Genomic DNA, 21,612 nt, shown 5'->3' on the forward strand with positions numbered 1-21,612 from the left:
TCAATTGTTGAAAATTTTACTGGTGACAGAGGTTTATGTATTTATTTGTTATTTATTCTTTTTATGTTATATATTTACTGTATAAATGGTTAGGTACTTTGAGGAATTATATATTTTTTGTTTTTTTCAGGTTTTATTATTATTATTTTTTGTTTTTTACTATTGCTCTATTTCTGTTTGTGTGGAATTGACAAAGACTTATTCTTTTTTTTAGTTAACAAAATTGAGTGACTGTCTCGTTCATATTATTATAGTACAATAGTGTTGAATTTCAACCACAGCTGTTAAGCTATTGAAGTTCTTTTCTTTTTTCCTTCATGATACTGGTTTCCCTAATAATTGCAGAGTAAAAACATTTGTAAAACATGTTGTGAATAGATTTCAAATTTCTATTTCAATGAATCAGTATCTGGTGGGGATTCAGAGTCAAGTACTATAGTGAGGTCCACGTTATAAGACAGTATTTGATCAACTTTAGTTTTGCTATCCTTGTCTATCATTCGACAAAGCCGGTGATACTATCCTTTTATAGTTCCACAACGATGACAATTATGTTTTTGACAGTGTAGAAATATAATTAATTGATGCAGAGAATCGGCATCGCTATTCTTCTATCTTTATTCACTGCCATTATAACGTGGACCACACTATAGATAGTCTACCTTATAGGGTGATGCCTCTGAGGTAAAAGATTCAATTCAATTCAATTTTTCTTCCGTCTGTGACCAGTGCATAAACTGGATGGACATAGTCTATTTATAAAACACAAAAGTTCAAATATTTACAATTATCTCAAGATGGCCGATCAAAGAGACTGACAAAGTTTACAATCAGAGAGACTGCTGGTGCAGAAGAACTGCTGGCCAACCGGATTCTTTGTGCGGCCCAATTTTTAGCACATTGCCTCTCTTTGTGAGTGAGAAGATTCTCACTGTTTTCAATCTTTTCATTTACAGGTCAGTTATAAAGGCCTTCCACAGTGTCCATACTTTGCCTACCAGGGGTGATGTGCATGACCATGGCACCAGGAGCAGGCTGAGGTTGGACCTGCCATATTGTAGATTGGGGAGGACCCAGAGCAGCCTCATCTACAAGCCAGTTAGAATTTTGGACAATCTACCAGTTTCAGCCAGGACTCTGCCAGAGACGGTTTTGAAGAGGAGACTAAGGGCTTTCGTTCAGGAGAACCCCTTTTATTCTCTGAGTGAGTTCTATGACTGTGGTCCTCAAACTGTGAGGAGACTGGGAGCTTTCCTTCAGGAGAACCCTTTTTATTCTCTGAGGGAATTCTATACTATGACCCCCAAACTGTGAAGAGGAGACTGGGGGCTTCCCTTCAGGAAAACCCCTTTTATTCTCTGAGGGAGTTCTATGACTGTGATCCTCGAACTGTGAGGAGACTGTGAAGAGGAGACTGGGAGCTATCCTTCAGGAGAACCCCTTTTATTCTCTGAGGGAGTTCTATGACTGTGATCCTCAAACTGTGAGAAGACTGTGAAGAGGAGACTGGGGGCTTCCCTTCAGGAGAACCCCTTTTATTCTCTGAGGGAGTTCTATGACTGTGATCCTCAAACTGTGAGGAGACTGTGAAAAGGATACTGGGAGCTTTCCTTCAGGAGAACCCTTTTTATTCTCCAAGGGAATTCTATACTATGATCCTCAAACTGTAAAAAGACTGTGAAGAGGAGACTGGGCGCTTCCCTTCAGGAGAACCCCTTTTGTTCTCTGAGGGAATTCTATACTATGATCCTCAAACTGTGAGAAGACTGTGAAGTGGAGACTGGGGACTCCCCTTCAGGAGAACCCCTTTTATTCTCTGAGGGAGTTCTATGACTGTGATCCTCAAACTGTGAGAAGACTGTGAAGAGGATACTGGGAGCTTTCCTTCACGATAACCCTTTTTATTCTCCGAGGGAATTCTATACTATGATCCTCAAACTGTGAAAAGACTGTGAAGAGGAGACTGGGGGCTTCCCTTCAGGAGAACCCCTTTTATTCTCTGAGGGAGTTCTATGACTGTGATCCTCAAACTGTGAGGAGACTGTGAAAAGGATACTGGGAGCTTTCCTTCAGGAGAACCCTTTTTATTCTCCAAGGGAATTCTATAATATGATCCTCAAACTGTGAAAAGACTGTGAAGAGGAGACTGAGGGCTTCCCTTCAGGAGAACCCCTTATATTCTCTGAGGGAGTTCTATGACTGTGATCCTCGAACTGTGAGGAGACTGTGAAAAGGATACTGGGAGCTTTCCTTCAGGAGAACCCTTTTTATTCTCCGAGGGAATTCTATACTATGATCCTCAAACTGTAAAATGACTGTGAAGAGGAGACTGGGGGCTTCCCTTCAGGAAAACCCCTTTTATTCTCTGAGGGAGTTCTATGACTGTGATCCTCATACTGTGAGGAGACTGTGAAGAGGAGACTGGGAGCTATCCTTCAGGAGAACCGCTTTTATTCTCTGAGGGAGTTCTATGACTGTGATCCTCAAACTGTGAGAAGACTGTGAAGAGGAGACTGGGGGCTTCCCTTCAGGAGAACCCCTTTTGTTCTCTGAGGGAATTCTATACTATGATCCTCAAACTGTGAGAAGACTGTGAAGAGGAGACTGGGGACTCCCCTTCAGGAGAACCCCTTTTATTCTCTGAGGGAGTTCTATGACTGTGATCCTCGAACTGTGAGGAGACTGTGAAAAGAGGACTGGGAGCTTTCCTTCAGGAGAACCCTTTTTATTCTCTGAGGGAATTCTATACTATGATCCCCAAACTGTGAAGAGGAGACTGGGGGCTTCCCTTCAGGAAAACCCCATTATTCTCTGAGGGAGTTCTATGACTGTGATCCTCGAACTGTGAGGAGACTGTGAAGAGGAGACTGGGAGCTATCCTTCAGGAGAACCCCTTTTATTCTCTGAGGGAGTTCTATGACTGTGATCCTCAAACTGTGAGGAGACTGTGAAAAGGATACTGGGAGCTTTCCTTCAGGAGAACCCTTTTTATTCTTCAAGGGGAATTCTATACTATGATCCTCAAACTGTAAAAAGACTGTGAAGAGGAGACTGGGCGCTTCCCTTCAGGAGAACCCCTTTTGTTCTCTGAGGGGATTCTATACTATGATCCTCAAACTGTGAGAAGACTGTGAAGTGGAGACTGGGGACTCCCCTTCAGGAGAACCCCTTTTATTCTCTGAGGGAGTTCTATGACTGTGATCCTCAAACTGTGAGGAGACTGTGAAGAGGAGACTGGGAGCTTTACTTCAAGAGAACCCTTTTTATTCTCTGAGGGAATTCTATACTATGATCCTCAAGCTGTGAGAAGACTGTGAAGAGTAGACTGGGGGCTTCCCTTCAGGAGAACCCCTTTTATTCTCTGAGGGAGTTCTATGACTGTGATCCTCAAACTGTGAGGAGACTGTGAAAAGGATACTGGGAGCTTTCCTTCACGAGAACCCTTTTTATTCTCCAAGGGAATTCTATAATATGATCCTCAAACTGTAAAAAGACTGTGAAGAGGAGACTGGGGGCTTCCCTTCAGGAGAACCCCTTTTATTCTCTGAGGGAGTTCTATGACTGTGATCCTCAAACTGTGAGGAGACTGTGAAAAGGATACTGGGAGCTTCCTTCAGGAGAACCCTTTTTATTCTCCAAGGGAATTCTATACTATGATCCTCAAACTGTAAAATGACTGTGAAGAGGAGACTGGGGGCTTCCCTTCAGGAAAACCCCTTTTATTCTCTGATGGAGTTCTATGACTGTGATCCTCAAACTGTGAGAAGACTGTGAAGAGGAGACTGGGGGCTTCCCTTCAGGAGAACCCCTTTTGTTCTCTGAAGGAATTCTATACTATGATCCTCAAACTGTGAGAAGACTGTGAAGAGGTGACTGGGGGCTTCCCTTCAGGAGAACCCCTTTTATTCTCTGAGGGAGTTCTATGACTGTGATCCTCGAACTGTGAGAAGACTGTGAAAAGAAGACTGGGAGCTTTCCTTCAGGAGAACCCTTTTTATTCTCTGAGGAAATTCTATACTATGATCCTCAAGCTGTGAGAAGACTGTGAAGAGTAGACTGGGGGCTTCCCTTCAGGAGAACCCCTTTTATTCTCTGAGGGAGTTCTATGACTGTGATCCTCAAACTGTGAGGAGACTGTGAAAAGGTTACTGGGAGCTTTCCTTCAGGAGAACCCTTTTTATTCTCTGAGGGAATTCTATACTATGATCCTTAAACTGTAAAAAGACTGTGAAGAGGAGACTGGGCGCTTCCCTTCATGAGAACCCCTTTTATTCTCTGAGGGAGTTCTATGACTGTGATCCTCAAACTGTGAGGAGACTGGGAGCTTTCCTTCAGGAGAACCCCTTTTATTATCTGTGGGAGTTCTAATACTATGATCCTCAAACTGTGACAAGACTGTGAAGAGGAGACTGAGGGCTTTCCTTCAGCAGAACACCTTTTATTCTCTAAGGGATTTCTATGATTGTGATCCTCAAACTGTGAGTGGATAATTCTTGCATTAGTCTTGCTACTTGGTATGTCTCGTTGCATGCTAAGTGTGTTTTGACTCGTAATTTCTGTTCTTGAAATGTCTTATAAGAGTTTTTTATTGTTCTTGACTTGTTCACTTGTGGCCATACCTATGACCACGCCAAGAACAGATACACATTATTATTATTCTAGCTCTAAGCTAGAGGAGCAACAAAACACTTTATGTATATGATGCTATGTAACTTTAAATGAGATAAATAAATTGAAATTGATATTAATAATATTTTTCATTGAAAATTACTCAATTTCGAAAGTATTAAATGAAAAACTACTTGAAATTGTCACAACCACTGTTTTGTTCAACACTTCAAGAAACGACTTTCGGTTTTAACTCATTCATAAATATCTTTGCATACACTCAACTTACTTTTATAGAGATAAGTTTCAAAACACGATATGATGTAGGGTACTTTTCTGAAGAATGAAAATGAGTAGGTGTAGGTAAGTAATTGAAGAGGTGATGTAGTTGGATGAGAGGGGAGGAAATAGTGTGGAAAGAGAAACAGGATGAGATGATGATGATCAGAAGAGTTATAAGTACGATAATGTAAATAGAAATAAAAGGGAATGACGATAAGATGGGAGATGAAGAAAAGATGGAAATTATAGGATAAGGGAAAGGAGAATATAAATAAGAGGGAAGAGAAGACAGAGAAGAGAACTATATTATATAAAAGAAAATAATGAAAGAAAGAGTTATAGGAGTACAAGGAACAAAAGAGGATTGAGTGTATTTTTTATGAATAAGACTTCATAAGAAATAAAGTATATATCAAGTTGAATTTAAAGAGAAGTGGGAGTAGAATGAAAAAGAAGGATAACAGAATGATATACATAGAAGGAAAAAAAGTTAATCAGGAGTGGGAGACGGAAAAATAAAAAAGAATAGAATTGTTTAGAAAGAGAAAAAGAATCAGAAACAAACGAGTGTAACCTAATTCGGTTTTTATTATAGTACGGGCCTTGGCCCTAGGATTGTTTTATTCACAAAACAAATTCATCTTTAGTAGCAGAGAGAACTACTATAATGAGAAAGCAGCGTACTGAATTCAAAACATGACGCATAATTTATTTCTGCTGTATTCTGTGGTAGTAGGTAGTGTAAGTTATAGCACAGGTTTAATAAAGACTAACTTATGATCTAAACTTGAATAACATGTTAATTTATATGCTTGAATTGCAATGGAAGGATACTTTGTTGACGACGTTGTAGATTTCCTGTTTCATTGTAGACGGGCAAAATTGTTTCTTCCAATCGTGCAAGTCTGTGCTCAAAAGAAGACAGAATTCCCACCATTCCTTTGGTTAGTTGACTGCTTCTATCAACATGATCCTTCAAGTCTTTCAAACTTTGAATTTCCTGGAAGGTAATATAGGATATTATAAAAGATTTCAAAAGTTCAACTTGATGTGACAAAAACGGTTTCTGTTCTTTGTCATAACCTCAAATCCAATTTCAACATAAGCAAGTGTTTCTGTGTAAAATCGCCAAAATGACTATTGTTGGGGAATGTATTTGACTTACCTTTTGAAGTTTATTCTCAACTTCGAATTTTCTTTCGGCAGAATCCGTGATTAACGGTAGCTTCATTGTTTCTTAAATTCTTTTAGTACCGTGCTGTAAACAAATAATTGCCTACTTGAACGTGGTAAATTGCACCAATTTATTGTAGTGGGATGTTGCTATGTTATTTGTATTTCAATTAAAGTTGTGAATAAAACGTTAAACCAATACAAATTAAAACTTTTTACATTTCCATCAACATGAAAGTTGAAGAAAAACAATCAAACAGCCATAAGCAGACATATTTGATCAGCTGACTTTGACTTTATTCAGAAAGCTGACCCTGGAATCATCTGTTGCCAACTTTTCATGAATCAGCTGTTTTTAAAGCATGTCATTGTCATGGATTTCTGTTCTGCCTTCTGCCGACTGATGAAAATAAATTGGAACTGAACCAGTTTTCATTAATAGGCTGCCAATTATTAAATTAAATCGTTCTTGAAAGGTTATAAAAACTTCTAGATCGGTGTTTTGTAATACTGATCTCTGCTATCATTTCCTAGTTTTTGTAACAAATATTGAGCAACTTGACAGTTGCTTGTTGATCGGTTTTTTGAAGAGGTTACCTACTTTTGTAAGTTGTTTACAAATAATTTAGCTTTTTATTGTTAATTTTATATCAAGACAAACCGGAAAGGTATTTAATTGATCTTTATTCTTATGAATTATATGCTGTTTGTTTATCATTAAGCCAAGAGCAAAAATAACATAATATAACATAGATTTGTGATTTTGCTCAGCATTGACATGTAGGCTATTTTATTTAACTTGTCTAATCTAACATCAACTAGAAAAGAACAATAATTATGTTAAAAATTGTATTACTCTAGAAGTAAATTAAATTATTATTATAATTGCACTGGAAGTGCCAGTGCAGTGAGTGCTCACATAATAACATTTGGTGTTTACACTCTATCTTTAAACACAAAATTCTGTACAACCCCGAATCCTATTTATCAAATTTTAAAAACAAAAAACATTTAAAATTTATAAATATTATTTTCAGATTTAAGAATGATGTTCAGAATCTATTCTTCTCTTCAGAGAAGTGCTTCAACAGCAGTGAAAGAGGCCAAACGTTTTTTATTCCGATGGTGCCAAACTGGTTACAGTTACCACAGATGATAAGACTGGTAAGTTGACGGTATAACTGAAATTATTATATCAATTATTTACTTATACTTACTTACTTGTATACTTGTAGTGATCCCACTGGAAGCCTTTACAGCCGTGGTCGTCATTAACTTTTTATTTTATACTATTATTTTAAATAATAATAAAATATTATATTAAAATAATTATTTTTATTATACTATTATTTTTCTTTTTTATACATATTGCTCAATTATTTAAGACTAAATCTACGCCACAACACCAAACGTCGATCGATTAGTCAGATTTCATCACCAAATAGCCTGCACACAAGAGATGTCAACCTATGTAAGCTGATATCGCATTTAAATTGACCCTATATTACGGGATAAATGACGGTTATCAATTAGGCAAGTCTCAATCTATGTCTCTACCTATCTCTAACATAGGTTATCTATGTAAGTCTCTTGTGTTCGTACTGCATTATGTCATCATTGGGTCGCCAAGTGTTTGATTTTTTTGACGCTATTGATCCCACAAGTGTGGGTAATGGATGAAGCAGGAGGTATTAAAGTGTCTTAGCAAGTCGCGGGGCAATAGTTCTTATTACGCTCATTACACTAGAGTCGGCAACACGGCCACCAATCTTGGTGTCACACTGGTGTCCAAGCTTCCTTCACTCACAGTTGCCAATGGTTGCTCTCTGTTGACCCACTACTGGTTCAGTGTAATATAAAAGCCTTAATATTCAAGAACTAATCTCGTATTTGGTTGATGTAATTTTCTATCACAGTTGTATGTCAGTTTAGATAATACTCTTTTCATAGAATTTTTCTACCGATGATATGATACACTTACAACGGAGTAGAGAACACCACTTACGTGACTATACCATGTTTATCGATTGTCTTTATATGTAATTTCCTTCTTTGAAAACTATACTTATGTTTTAGATGAATGTTTATTAATAGATTGTTCTTTTTTTAGGAGTGAGCACACTTTCCCTCAACCGCCCACCTGTCAATGGACTCAATTTTAGATCTACTTCAAAGCATTTCAACTGCTCTCACCACTCTTGAAAAGAGTAAATGCAGGGGAATGATCCTCACATCGGTAAGAAACTAGTCAACAATGTTCTTACATATCAAATCTATAACATGAACTTAAATCTACTACATAAATGCTAACTTATAAATTACTTCAATCATGCTGTTACTATTATTGATTGAGTGGTGGCGAAGACTCTAAGGTCTCAACGCCCAATGAAGATTGTTTCCCTTTTAAATGATATTTTGTATTAATTTTATTTACTTTTCCTAAGTTAATTTCACTTTAAATTGGATTGGAGCTCTTCAAATGAGGTTTCATAGAAAAATTATTATTAATTTCGTGTAAAGCTATCAAACTTACATCAATGAATATGGAATTTACAGGGCTCATGGAAGTGAGCCTTGTAATTCAGTCACAGAATACAATCATAGAGAAACAATAGCGTAAGTAGATATCCCATGGTATAGGGCGTTTATGTAGCAACTTTTACTGTTATCTCAAGTTGATAGTCCACGTATTTCTCTCCCAAAAAGGTGTGTGACGCTGGTAGTCTCTCATATTATGCCGTTCATACACACTTACCCGGCCAAAACAGTAAAAATCTTCAATAGTCGATAGTAATCGACTTGAGATAACAGTAAAAGTTGCGACATAAACGCCCTATACCATGGGATATCTACTTACGCTATTGTTTCTCTATGATACAATACAGAATGGAAAGTCGGCTAGTATCCTGACGCAAAAATCCCCCATCTTGAAAGAAAGTTCAGCATTGTAATAGTATAGATGGGAGGTTCGGATCACTTTACTGATCCGGGTCAATCGGTTTCGTTCACTGCTGCGAGCCAATCAAAAGACCCGGATAGTGATAATTTTAATTTCTAACAAGATGGCGCAGTCACGTGACGTGGTCTTTGTGCACTCAAGTAGTATTGGCGACATGTAAAAAGCATTGGTTGGATAGGCATTCGATTGATACTTTCCATTCTGTGGTATAGCTGTTACGGCAACGCGAAATTGAAAACTCATATGACATTTCCAATGTTCCCGCGACAGCTAGTTGACGCTACTATTGTCCCAGTGTACAGGCAGTTCTATTTGAAAACTCTCTGCTTATGTCCCTTCTCCGTTTTAACCCTCATAAAGTTTAGATCAGACCGAGTTTCTGGCACTTACTGTATTGTAATAGATCAGATCATTGTCAGATTCTGGCACTCCACTCTAAGCCAACTGTAATTTCAATTCCATTTCCATTTGATGAATTTCTCTTATAAATAGGCAGGCCTAAAAGATTCTGCATCGTTCTGTATTATTCAGCTTACATGAAAACACAAACATCCTTGTAAAACCGACTCCTCCAAACATCATTCATGAGTCGCTTTCCAGTTGTTCGGAACCCACCTAATGAGGTCCAATCATACGCCTCATCACTCACGCACAAGCCTAGATCTCATGTGGGCATCACCCTTAACAAGAAAGTATTAGTAATTTGAGGAGTTCACAATATGTAATATACAGGTGTCAGAAGTAGTGTCAAACATTTTAGGGTATTGTTCCTGGATGATAGGAAACTACAAATGTCGTATTTGAAGTGTCCAAAACTCAGCGATTATCCTAAAAGCTGCCATTTTTGAGCAAAAGTTTTTGACCACAGCACTATCACATGAATACGGCTACCCCGTCTTTCGGGGTAGACGATAAACCGCCGGTGCCGACTACCTAAAAAGTAGTCGTCATCTCTCATCATCATCCCTCTCACTCATTACCCACGCACAAGCCTGAGAGCTTATGTGGGCATCACCCTCAGTATTGCAGATGGAAATTACTGAGATATTGCAATTATTCAAATGCTAATGAATTAATTATTATTAAACGAAAATCCAAATTAAATACTGTAATTCACCCCGTAGACTTCTGCTACTGCAAATATTGACAACTGGGTAAACAGCTAAACGGAAATTCGATGAGCGCTACTATTCAAAAATTATTTGTCAGCCCCGGAAAAATACAGCATTTAATTTGGATTTTCGTTTAATAATAATAATTTACCCTCAGTATAATTATATGAAATAATTATTCATTCTTAATCACGATAAATAACCAATTTCTCTCTCAACAGGATAATCCGAGTGTGTTCAGCGCAGGACTTGATATTCTAGAAATGTACAAGCCCGACCCAACTAGAGTAAAAGACTTCTGGACCACGCTTCAGGATACATGGATCAAGCTTTACACCACCAGCTTTCCCACTGTGGCTGTTATCAATGTAAGTTGCCGTATAAATTTAGTTACTATGGTAAGGTCCACGTTATAATGGCAGTGGATGAAGATAGCATAGCCACTGCCTCCTATAGAGAATAGCTGATACTGGTATATCTGATTTAATACTAACTGTACATTCTTGTTTGAAATTATCAATAATTATTATACACCGTGATTCAAAAAGAATACCACAACTTTGAAAATTGATAACTCTGCAGAGAATAAACGGAGAGTAAAGCACTATCTGTCATCGATTTGAGGAAGCTCTGAAGTTTTTTCAGTTCCTTATTTAGTCCCATTGGCACTCATCTGTCCGTGCCTATTTGAATGAAAACTATCCGAGGCAATGGATCTGCTGCTAAGCAGTTCGAGACAGTGCACTTCATCACTGGCCTCCAAGAAGCCCTGAACTCACCCCCTGAGATTTTTTTCTATGGGGGTACGTTGAAAATAAGGTGTATCGACCGTCTCTACCAGCTAACATTGAGGAGCTCAGACAAGAAATAACAGCAGCTATAGTGAGGTCCACGTTATAATGGCAGTAGATAAAGATAGAAGAATAGCGATGCCGATTCTCTGCATTAATTAATTATATTTATACACTGTCAAAAACATAATTGGCATCGTGTTGGACCTAGAAAAGGATAGTACCACCGACTTTATCAAATGATAGCAAAACCAAAGTTGATCAAATACTGTAATTATAACGTGGACCTCACTATATACAAACTGTTACGCCCGATATGCTACTGAGGGTGTGCAACGAGTTCGAGTATCGTATCACTCGAGTGTCTGGAGGGGGTCACATTGAACATTTGTGAACTTGTTTTCTAGTAGGTGAAAACTTAATTTAATACTCTTCATTTTGATTTACAACCCAAGTTTCTATTATGTTTCCTTGATTAAATACAGATTTTCAAAGTTTTGGTATTCTTTTTGAATCACTCTGTATTTTATTCGTCAAGAAAATATTCATTTTCAATGATTAAATAATAGATTTTTCAATTATTTAGATTAAATATTTTGTTAGTTAATTATATTCCTACATTGTTGAAAAGCAACCTTGCGGAGCTTGAAAAAGATAACGCTATCTGCTTTGTCGAATGATAGACAAGGACCAATCTTAAGGCCCGCCGCAAAGTAGACCCACACTAATCCACTAAAAGCAACCCACGCCTTGGGATGTTTTGTAAACCATTCCTAGGCTACTCCAGACATCTGTGTAATGATAATAATACATGCAATGAATAATCCACTTGTCAGCTGATTGATTATGAATAATTCTATAGCAATGGTTTACAAAACATCCCTCGGCGTGGGTTGCTTTTCGTGGATTGGCGTGTGTCTACTTTGCGGCAGGCCTAACACCAATCTTAATCAGCTACTGCCATTATAACGTGTACCTCACCATAGTTCCAACATCAATGCTCTAGTTTTTTATTTATTTACTACATCAGCTACTCACAAACCATTAATTTGTGGGCGTCATAGAAATAATGTATAAATTTACTTTCATCAACTGTTACCCTCTCTAATGATGATCTATTACAATAATATAATTTTGGTAAGTTGCGTACTAGCTGCTATGTTTTTTTGGATGTATGAATTTACCTGTGTATATTACTTTCCTTGCCCTATTACCATAGGTAAGGAAAGTATTGCTTTCCGAAAAAAATTAAGGTACCCCAATTTCTAAATTTCTATACGTTTCAATGTCCCCGTTCAAAGGTCCAAAAAAGTGGTTTTTGGGTATTGGTCTGTATGTGTGTGTGTATGTGCCTTTGTGTACACGATATCTCATCTCACAATTAACGGAATGACTTGAAATTTGGAACTTAAGGTCTTCACACTATAAGGATCCGACACGAACAATTTCGATCAAATGCAATTCAAAATGGCGGCTAAAATGGCGAAAATGTTGTCAAAACAGGCTTTTTCGCGATTTCCACAAAAACGGCTCCAACGATTTTGATCAAATTCATACCTAAAATAGTCATTGATAAGCTCTATCAACTGCCACAAGTCTCATATCTGTAAATATTTCAGGAACACTGCACCATCTATGCAAAGTTTGATTTTAGATTCCCAATTATCAGGCTTCATATACAATTTAAACAAAAAATTTCAAGTGGAAAAGATTGAGAATAAAAATCTCTACAATTAATGTTCATCATTCTCACCTAAAATTGAAAATAAGCTCGAAATTAGAGAAAATAAGATTATTCAATTGCAAACTGTTGGCAACTGTTGATTCTATTAAATCATTCACTATGAAGAGATAGCAGACTTCGTGTGTCTGCAGCGCTATTGTCCTGTCACCAGCTGGCTCAGATCTTAGAAAAGTAGACTTGAGATGCGCGGGAACACTAGCGTCAATTGATCAATTTTCATAACGGCAAGGAAAGTTGTGTTAGTGCTCCACACCAGATTTTTTTTTTATTATTTATAATTTATTGACTTTTTTTATTTCTAGGGTCATAGCCCTGCCGGTGGATGCTTATTAGCACTTAGCTGTGAATACAGAATTATTGTCGGACCAAAGAATACAATTGGCCTCAATGAAACGAAACTTGGAATCATTGCACCAAGATGGTAACTTTATTAGTTGTATTCTGGTATAATATAAGGAACAGATTCAACTTTCATAGAATCAACGATACATTGAGTACATTGTTGTATATACTTATAAATATCACAGCTTCATCATGAAGCATAGGCTTGAGAAGTTTTCTGTGTTGTTATGGTAAATATCCATATTAAATAAAAACGACTTGATATAGTCAAAACCACTGGTTTATTAAAATATTTTGATATACTAGTTTCGGTTGTTACAACATTATCAATCTCTAGTAAACTTGAGCTGTTGTATTCGACTAATGATATTGAGAAATTTTTGTTTTATATGATTGAATCCTTGTTAAACCAGATCATATCATAGGCCATAATATCATATCAAAATTATTATGAATTCAATATTATTGCTTATTTGTAATGATGATTGAATTTCTATAGAAGGCAGTAGAAAGGCATAGACTCGCCAACGCTATTCTCCTATCTTCTTTATTTATTTATTTATTTATTCGTGTACAGAATCACAAATCATATAAATATGATTAGGAAGGAACAATAGGCTTGGCCCAAATCTATTCCATTCCCAAATTTTGATAAATTAATAAAATGTTCAAAAAATAGGTTATGTTTCTATTGTAAAACGTTCAAGTTCAATTTTCGTCCAAAAATATAAACAAGCTAAACATTTTGAATTTATAGAAATTAAAACACCAAACTATATTTAAATATAACACTTAATTATCACTTCATATTGAATTAATCAAGTTATTTTATACAATTTTGAACCCAAAAATACACACAACTTCTCTCACTGCCATTATTATTTATTTATTTATTGGATAGAGTAAACAATACAGCTGTCGGAAAAGAAACGTGGACCAGGATTCTAATGTTTTATTACTATAAATCTAATATATCATTACGGCTGAGGGGGGGGGGGAGTGATGCCCACATTAGCTCCAGACTTGTGCGTGGGTAATGTGGCGGATGATAATTAGAGATGAGTGGACCCACAGTTTTAGGTGGGCTCAGAACCACCGGGAAGCGATTTTACAACTCATGCAGAGGAATTGGATCAATCGGTCACCCTTCCAACGGGAGTAGCAGGAGCATGATTCTCAACTTAATTAAGTGATAGCTTATCAGCGCGACCACTGAGGCAACCCGCTTCCCACTGAATCTACACTGTGTCCAACGAAGAGGTTACACGTTTAATTTTATATTACGTGCCCATTCATGTACCGAACTTTTTTAAAGTTTACAAAGTAGGTTCTGAAAATATTCTGGTAAAATTTTAGCTCCCCAACCTTCGTAGAAACAGAATGGCGACATATTGAAAATTTTACCAATTCGCTTCCTATAAAAACTACTTTGATGAGTTATCTGATTTTTGACTTCGTTGCGGTAGTATTGGCTCATTTGATGGTACCAGAAATGGATCAAGCAATCTTCCAACAAGATGGTGCTCCAACTCATTTCGCAAATCAATTACTAATGACAAACCTCATGGCCGTTGGATTGGTCGTGGGAGTGATTTTTTAGATTGGCCACCCCGATCACCAGATTTAACCGTTTTGTGACTTCTTTTTATGGGGGTTACTTGAAGGAAAAAGGTTTATACCCATAACTTCAATAATGATGAGGAACTAAAACGATCAATAGAAGATGAACTTCTCCTGTTAGGGCGGAGTTTCTTTGTAAGAGCTTATGAATCATTTCTTGAGCGCTTTTATCAGTGTGTTGCTGTGGATGGATTTCAATATGAATAATTTTAGACTTTAAAGTCTTTCATTAGGCTATGTTCTAGTATTTTTATTTAAAAGTCATATTGCCCTAAAGTGCAACAATAAAAATATTTTATAAAACCAAAAACACCTTTTTAATGTTCTTAAAGTATCGTTTTTTAATATGCCGCCATTTTGTTTCTACGAAGGTTTAGGGAGTTGAGTTTTTCCCAGAATATTTTTAGAACCTACTTTGTAAACTGTAAAATTTAAAAAAGTTCGGTGCATGAATGAACACGCAATATGAAATCAAAAATGTAAACCTCTTTGTGGGACACGGTGTATATTAAATCTATAGGTTCAATGTTCCATTAAATTTAATACTAGCCCTACAAAACGGTCCTAAGAATGATAGTATAATAGTTATAACAATGAATGTATAATATAAATTATTATGTAAAATGAATTGCAGGTTTCAGGACAGCATGCGTAACGTGATAGGCGAACGACAGGCTGAGCTGGCCTTGACCACTGGCAAGATGTTCACAGCTGACGAGGCTCTCAAGGTCAATCTGGTCGATGAAGTTGTCGCATCCAAGGACGAGGCAACTGGTCGAGCGATCGCCTTCCTCTCACAGTTCGCCAAAATACCTCGTGAGTAGTCTGCACAATCATAGAGAAAATATAGCAAGAGAAGATATCCCATGGTTTGTAGAATTCATTCAAAGTTTGGAGGTTTTGTATCAAATTATGGTGTTGTGTAGCAAGTCGAGATGATATTGTATCATATTGTGTTGATACTGTATTAAGTTGAGATGATACTGTGTCACAGTGGTTCTCAAAGGGGGCGCGATGAATGCTCAGGGGGGGGGGCGCAAAGCTTTGTTGGAAAATGTTTTTAATTTACTTCTAAAATAATTACGATAAGCAATCTTTCTATTTCCAAAATTACATTTTTAGTATTTTTTACTCATAAAATATATCAACTGTATTGTCAAATTCAAATTCTCAATCAATAAGTGCTCCCTCAACATGATAGAAAAAGAAAACCTCATTGATCTCCAAGGTGACTTTGCACTTAAAATGAAGTTTGAAGAATATTCTCTTACATCCTTCTGGATTGGTGTGCAAAAGGAACACCCAATTTTTAGTAAAAAGGCATTGAAGATATAGACTCCATTTGCTACAATTTATCCGTGTAGAACTGGGTTTTCTGCTCTAGCTGCCATGAAAAGTGAATATAGACCAAGACTGGATGTGACCCAGGAACTTAGAGTAGCGTTATCGGAGCTGACACATCGTTTCAACAAACTTTGTGCGAAAAAACAAGCTCATCCTTCACACTGACGCTCTTTGTATTGTTAATTTCTATGAGAAACAAAAATAACAACTATGTACTATAGTAGCTGTAGTACCTGAATAAATTATAATTTATTGTTTATATAGAATTTGTTGTTTTATTATGATTGAAACTATTGCAACATTGGGTTATGTATAGAATGTGCAAAACTCAACTAAATAAATATTGAGTGTATAATATGTAGGTATATACATACGTACACATATATGTACAACATGTATAGTAGTCTATGTTTATACATGTGGGGGGTCCGGCTTACAGCTGAATTATGCAGGGGGGGGGGCTTGAAGTAAAAAGTTTGAGAACCACTGCGTGTATCATATTATTGTGTTTATTTATTTATTGTGTTGATACTGTATCAAGTTGGGATGATACTGTATCAAGTTTAGATGATACAGTATCATGTGTGGTGATATTGTATCATTTATGTTTATTACAAGAGAGAGAAGATATCATAGGAAGATATCCCATGGTATGTGTGTACCCTGTCAATAGTCTGCAGACAGTCTGTGGCTGCTTGCTATAGGCGCATGAATCTTTTACCATAGAGAAAAGATAGCATAAGAAGATATCCCATGGTATAGGACGTTTATGATCCAAATTTCACTGCAACTCAAGCCGATTGTCCTAGTAGTTTTGTGGAGCTATGTAACACTGGTAGTCTCTCATACATTAATTTAATTCAATTTAGAAGTACTTTTTCAATTTAAAAATGATTTTTGTATTTATGGATTGTGAATTGAGTGTGTAGTTGAAGAATTTTGAAGTGACACAACATAACCGTAGCTAGAGGTGGACTGTTGTATAAATTAGAATTGGAACCGTTTTTGGCTTAAGTTAGCCTGTGGTACTTTTCTGTAAGTTGAATAATTCTGAATGATTGAACGAATAAATAAATACTGTGCTGTTCTTACACTCTCACCAAACCAAAACAGTAATAATTGACCGAGCGAAGTGAGGTCTAAGATTCAAGTCGACGGTTTGGCATTTCTCTTAATGTTCAAATGTTTATATGTTTGAATGTTGCGCATTCACGGCGAAACACGGTAATAGATTTTCATGAAATTTGACGGGTATGTTCCTTTTTAAATGGCGCGTCGACGTATATACCAGGTTTTTGGAAATTTTTCATTTCAAGGATAATATAAAAGGAAAAAGGAGCCTCCTTCATACGCCAATATAAGATTAAAAATCAGACTATAGAATTATTCATCATAAATCAGCTGTTTAGTGGACTATAATACTAACCGTTCAAAAACATCGAACATCTTGAAAATGTATCTTTCCATCAACGTTAGTTGTAGACAGTTGACTATAATACTACTCGTTCAAAAACATTGAACATCTTGAAAATGTATCTTTCCATCAAGGTTGTAGACAGTTGCAGCCAGACCTGATAACAGCGCTCACACTCACATTCCGGGACGACACTTCACGGTACGAACAGAAAGCTCTATGTTTATTAAGGACAGTATGATTATTCTAGACATTTTAAATTGATAAATTATTTATTAATTTTTGAGAAAACATAACAACAGGTCAATTTAACTTACTGAGCGCGAGGTCTACTGTTCACAGAACTACTAGTAGACAGTAGTCGGCTTGGGTTGACGAAAAATCGGCTTGAGGTTTGTAACATAAACGACCTATACCATGGGATATCTTTTTATGCTATCTTTTCTCTATGGTGGTACGCACTGTTCAGTTCTTTACAACAACACAGTTTCAATCTATACAGAGTGTTTCAGAAGTAGTGTCGAACAGTTTAGGGTATTGAAGTTACAAATGTCGTATTTGAAGTTTCCAAAACTCAGCGGTTATCCTAAAAGCTGCCATTTTGTTTTTCATTTCTCAAGAACGAAATGTTGTATTGATCTGAAATTTGGCATGAATATTTATGCTATGAAGACTCAACTTTAAAAAATAAAAGTAAACATTTTCTATGTAAATTTTCGAAATGGCGGCAATTTTAAATTTTTGATGGCAAATTTCACGAAAACCGTTTACTTTACAGAAAACTCACAAGAGATAAAAAAGTTAGCAAATTTTATGATGATCTCAACGATACCTTATTTATTAAGATCGGTGAAAGAATAACAGAGAAATTAATTCTTCTCTTACTGCAAGCATGACCACTTTCCACCATTCAAACATTAATATTACATTTTAAATTCCAATTGTATTTAAGATGAAGCTTTGAAACTCGGTATGGCTCCATATGGACATACAACTGATTTTACAGTGTTTTTCAGATCATCTTGTTTATCTTGTAAAAGTATGATTTTACAAAAAGAATTAATTTCTCTGTTATTCTTTGACCAATCTTAAAATATCGTGTCCTTGAAATCTTGATAAAATTTGATAACTTTTTGTCTCCTGTAAGTTTTCTGTAAAGTGAACGGTTTTCGTGAAATTTGCCATCAAAAATTTAAAATTGCCGCCATTTTGAAAAATGTTCATATTATTTTTTTAAAGCTGAGTATTTATAGCATAAATATTCATGCCAGATCAAATATTCAAATTTCAGATGAATACAACATTTCGTTCTTGAGATAAAAATTACAAAGTGATAAAACAAAATGGCAGCTATAAGGATAACCGCTGAGATTTGGACACTCCAAATACAACATTTGTAGTCTCCTATCATCCAAGAACATGTTCGACACTACTCCTGGAACACTCTGTATATCTCGAAAGCTAAGGTCGATATAAGAAAATCCTACTAGTCATTTGTGTTGCAAATTCCATTGCCTTCGGCTGTTACACCTTTCGTGGGACACCCTGAATATCCAATAATCATCGCAATTTTTCATTCCTAATTTATTTTTTCAGCACTGCCAAGAAAAATGACAAAACTGGAGTTTCGCGAGGCAACCGTCAACTGGCTTGTCAACAACAAGGAGAAAGATTTGCAGATTTTCCTCAGCTACATCAACCAGCCCAAAGTCCAGGAGGGACTTGGCATGTACTTAGAATCTCTGAAGAAAAAGTCGGCCAAGTGAGCAACTTGAAGTTTAAGAACTTAGTGCTTAATTATAAGCGCAACTAATTAACTTGATTATGAGCAATTGGAATGAGTTCAATATCAAGTCTCAATGAAACTTGACAATAATTGAAGCATAAAACCTGAAAGCAAACGAGATAAAACTACAGTTAATCTTGAACAATATCACCTCGTAAATCGGTTCAAAAACGTACAGAACCAGGAACATTTGAAAAAATAACTGTATACGTTGTTCTATCATACTTTTTCTTTCGAAGGGAACTGAATTTGATAATTCATTACTTTCTACATATTTATTTTTCTTTGGAAGATAACTAGCTTTTCAAATGCATGTCAGCGTTCAAACAAGTAGGTACTATAATCTTTATTGTAAGTCTTTCTTGGAGCATATTGTTTCAGATTATAAATGTGTTGAATATCATTGGATTTCAAGGTTTCTGTCTTCTTTATTTCAAATAGTTATTTATGTATACAATATTACAAATGATATTGCTGTATGACTGTTACAGAATTTTTATAACGCACACACATGATGAAAACTTCTAGTTCATAGCTTTATAAAGTGTGACATGAATTTATTGAATCATAAATATTTGAAATTATATTGCCATTATAATCTAGAGTGTATACTACTGAAAATATTTATATTTTTATACGATTTATAAAATTGTATTGGCATATTTTTATAGAAATAAAGTGTATTCATGTACTCAAACTTACTTTTATCCTATTTTTAAAATTCACTTTTTAGATTCGTATCTGGAATAAAATAAATCTCAATTTTACTCTTATTTCTTAATCTACAAATTATTCATTTCACTTCTTATTTTAACTTATCTCTTTATTGTAATTAGTAAATGTGTCATTCTATTACTATAAATGCACAAGTTTTAAAATAAAATCTCTATCTGATAAATTGATTCTGACATTTTATCATTACTTGAATATTGTTTTTACTTAGTATTTCCGTAAATTATTTGTTGTACGTTCCCCAAGGTATTTTGTTATATTGTATTTTGTTTTCAATAAATGGATTATCAACTTGTTATGAGTACTGTCTTTTCTTTTGAAAAGAATCCTAATAATATTCCTGACAATATAGATCGATCAAGTCACAAGGAAAAACTTGCTTCGTTCTATTAGACGTCTGCTATTTCCAGCTTTTTTAGTGAATGAACCATCTATAAAAGTACTGGTTTGTATCACTGTTAAGCTGCGTTTACACCAAAGTTATTAACAAAATGTTTATTTTTCCGTCCTTATAGATTCTATTGGATTTAACGGAACTTGTCAAACACATATGCACATCATGTGTATGTTCAATTTTATAGAATCTATAGGGACGGAAAAATAAACATTTTGTAGACAACTTTGGTGTAAACGCCGCTTTACTGTTAATATAGTAACTGTAGTTTTTATGTACTGTAGGCCTATCAAGCTACTTGAACTAGGCTTGTATAGTATGTGCATATTTTACTGTTAGCTGTTTCTCTTTTACATTTATTCTATATTTTTATAGAAATTACCCCTCAAGGTGCAATTCCGTGGTTAGAGCCGCCACGGCTTGAGCACATAACCTAAATTTCACATGATTCGATGATTCATTAGATATAAATCGTAAAAGCAATATAGTAGCCAACACTTTCAGTTCATCTGTCGTCATAACGTTCATACAACATAAAAATCCAATGAATTATCGAATCTGATAAATTAATAAGTAGACTACTTTAACCGCGCGGCTCGAGTCATCGCTATAAGGAATTGTACATTTAGGTTAAAAAGAGGTGCCGATTAAAATTAAGTTTGGTCTCTCTACTGTTGCTGAATTTAATTCATTAGACACAAGATGTTTGAAAAATATAATAACAATTCCAGTCTACAGTAAAAAGATTTTATAATTTAATATTCACCTCAATTTTACCTTATTCAATTTATTCAGCACATGATGATTTTAATAAATATTTGAAAAATTTAGATTTATTGATTGAAAGAATAGCCGCTCAATATTGTCATAGAAAAAAATGATAATAAATGCTATATTTTCTTTAAAACTCAAATAAATTTACTGAGCATGAGAAGTCTTTTTAGAATATATTTTATATTTGGACTAGACACAGTAATATTATGAACTGAAATCATAAATCATAATCGCAGTAATAAAATGAACTCAAATCAATATTCATTGAACACAATTTAAGTTGAGTTTGTAATAATATGATCAAGACTACCTAGATTTCGTCATTTGAATACCGTATACCTAAAATATGAGGAAAAGCCTTGGAATTTGGAAAACCCTAGCTGTGATTTATAATGCAATGAAATATCATGTTTACTCCTATAACTATTTGGTAGAATATAAATCCCTGCAGATGAGGATAAAATGCAGAATAAAAGAGATCCAGAACGTTGCCCTTTCGATAAAGTGAAGAAAACTGGTTTCGAATCATATAGAATC

The 21,612-nt window shown here is 35.6% G+C and overlaps 2 protein-coding genes across 2 annotated transcripts in view; one reads left to right on the forward strand and one right to left on the reverse strand.

The window, feature by feature from the left end:
* LOC111046500 (exocyst complex component 7) overlaps positions 1–6,340 on the reverse strand; it is a 48,886-nt gene extending 42,546 nt beyond the window's left edge. The window contains exons 1-2 of the mRNA XM_039427661.1: positions 6,056–6,340; positions 5,725–5,890 (exon numbers count right to left, since the gene is read on the reverse strand). Of these exons, the coding sequence (XP_039283595.1) occupies positions 5,725–5,890; positions 6,056–6,121 (232 nt within the window). The 5' untranslated portion in view covers positions 6,122–6,340. The remainder of the gene's footprint in view (positions 1–5,724; positions 5,891–6,055) is intronic.
* A 99-nt stretch (positions 6,341–6,439) lies between these two features.
* Positions 6,440–20,208, forward strand: LOC111046499 (enoyl-CoA delta isomerase 1, mitochondrial). The gene is made up of 7 exons (XM_022332060.2): positions 6,440–6,668; positions 7,101–7,227; positions 8,174–8,299; positions 10,356–10,502; positions 12,972–13,090; positions 15,266–15,447; positions 18,986–20,208. The coding sequence occupies exons 3-7, from the start codon at positions 8,210–8,212 to the stop codon at positions 19,153–19,155; spliced, it is 708 nt and encodes a 235-aa protein (XP_022187752.2). The 5' UTR covers positions 6,440–6,668; positions 7,101–7,227; positions 8,174–8,209; the 3' UTR covers positions 19,156–20,208.
* The last annotated feature ends 1,404 nt before the right edge of the window (positions 20,209–21,612 follow it).

This window comes from Nilaparvata lugens, chromosome 5 (assembly GCF_014356525.2).
Source record: "Nilaparvata lugens isolate BPH chromosome 5, ASM1435652v1, whole genome shotgun sequence".
Lineage (NCBI taxonomy): Eukaryota > Metazoa > Arthropoda > Insecta > Hemiptera > Delphacidae > Nilaparvata > Nilaparvata lugens.

Bases quoted from the DNA above. Each gene is read 5' to 3' on its own strand.
- LOC111046499 (XM_022332060.2), top strand. From the start codon at position 8,210: ATGGACTCAATTTTAGATCTACTTCAAAGCATTTCAACTGCTCTCACC. The intron at 8,300-10,355 runs GTAAGAAACTAG...CTCTCTCAACAG, and splicing joins GGGGAATGATCCTCACATCG to GATAATCCGAGTGTGTTCAG. The intron at 10,503-12,971 runs GTAAGTTGCCGT...TTTTATTTCTAG, and splicing joins CCACTGTGGCTGTTATCAAT to GGTCATAGCCCTGCCGGTGG.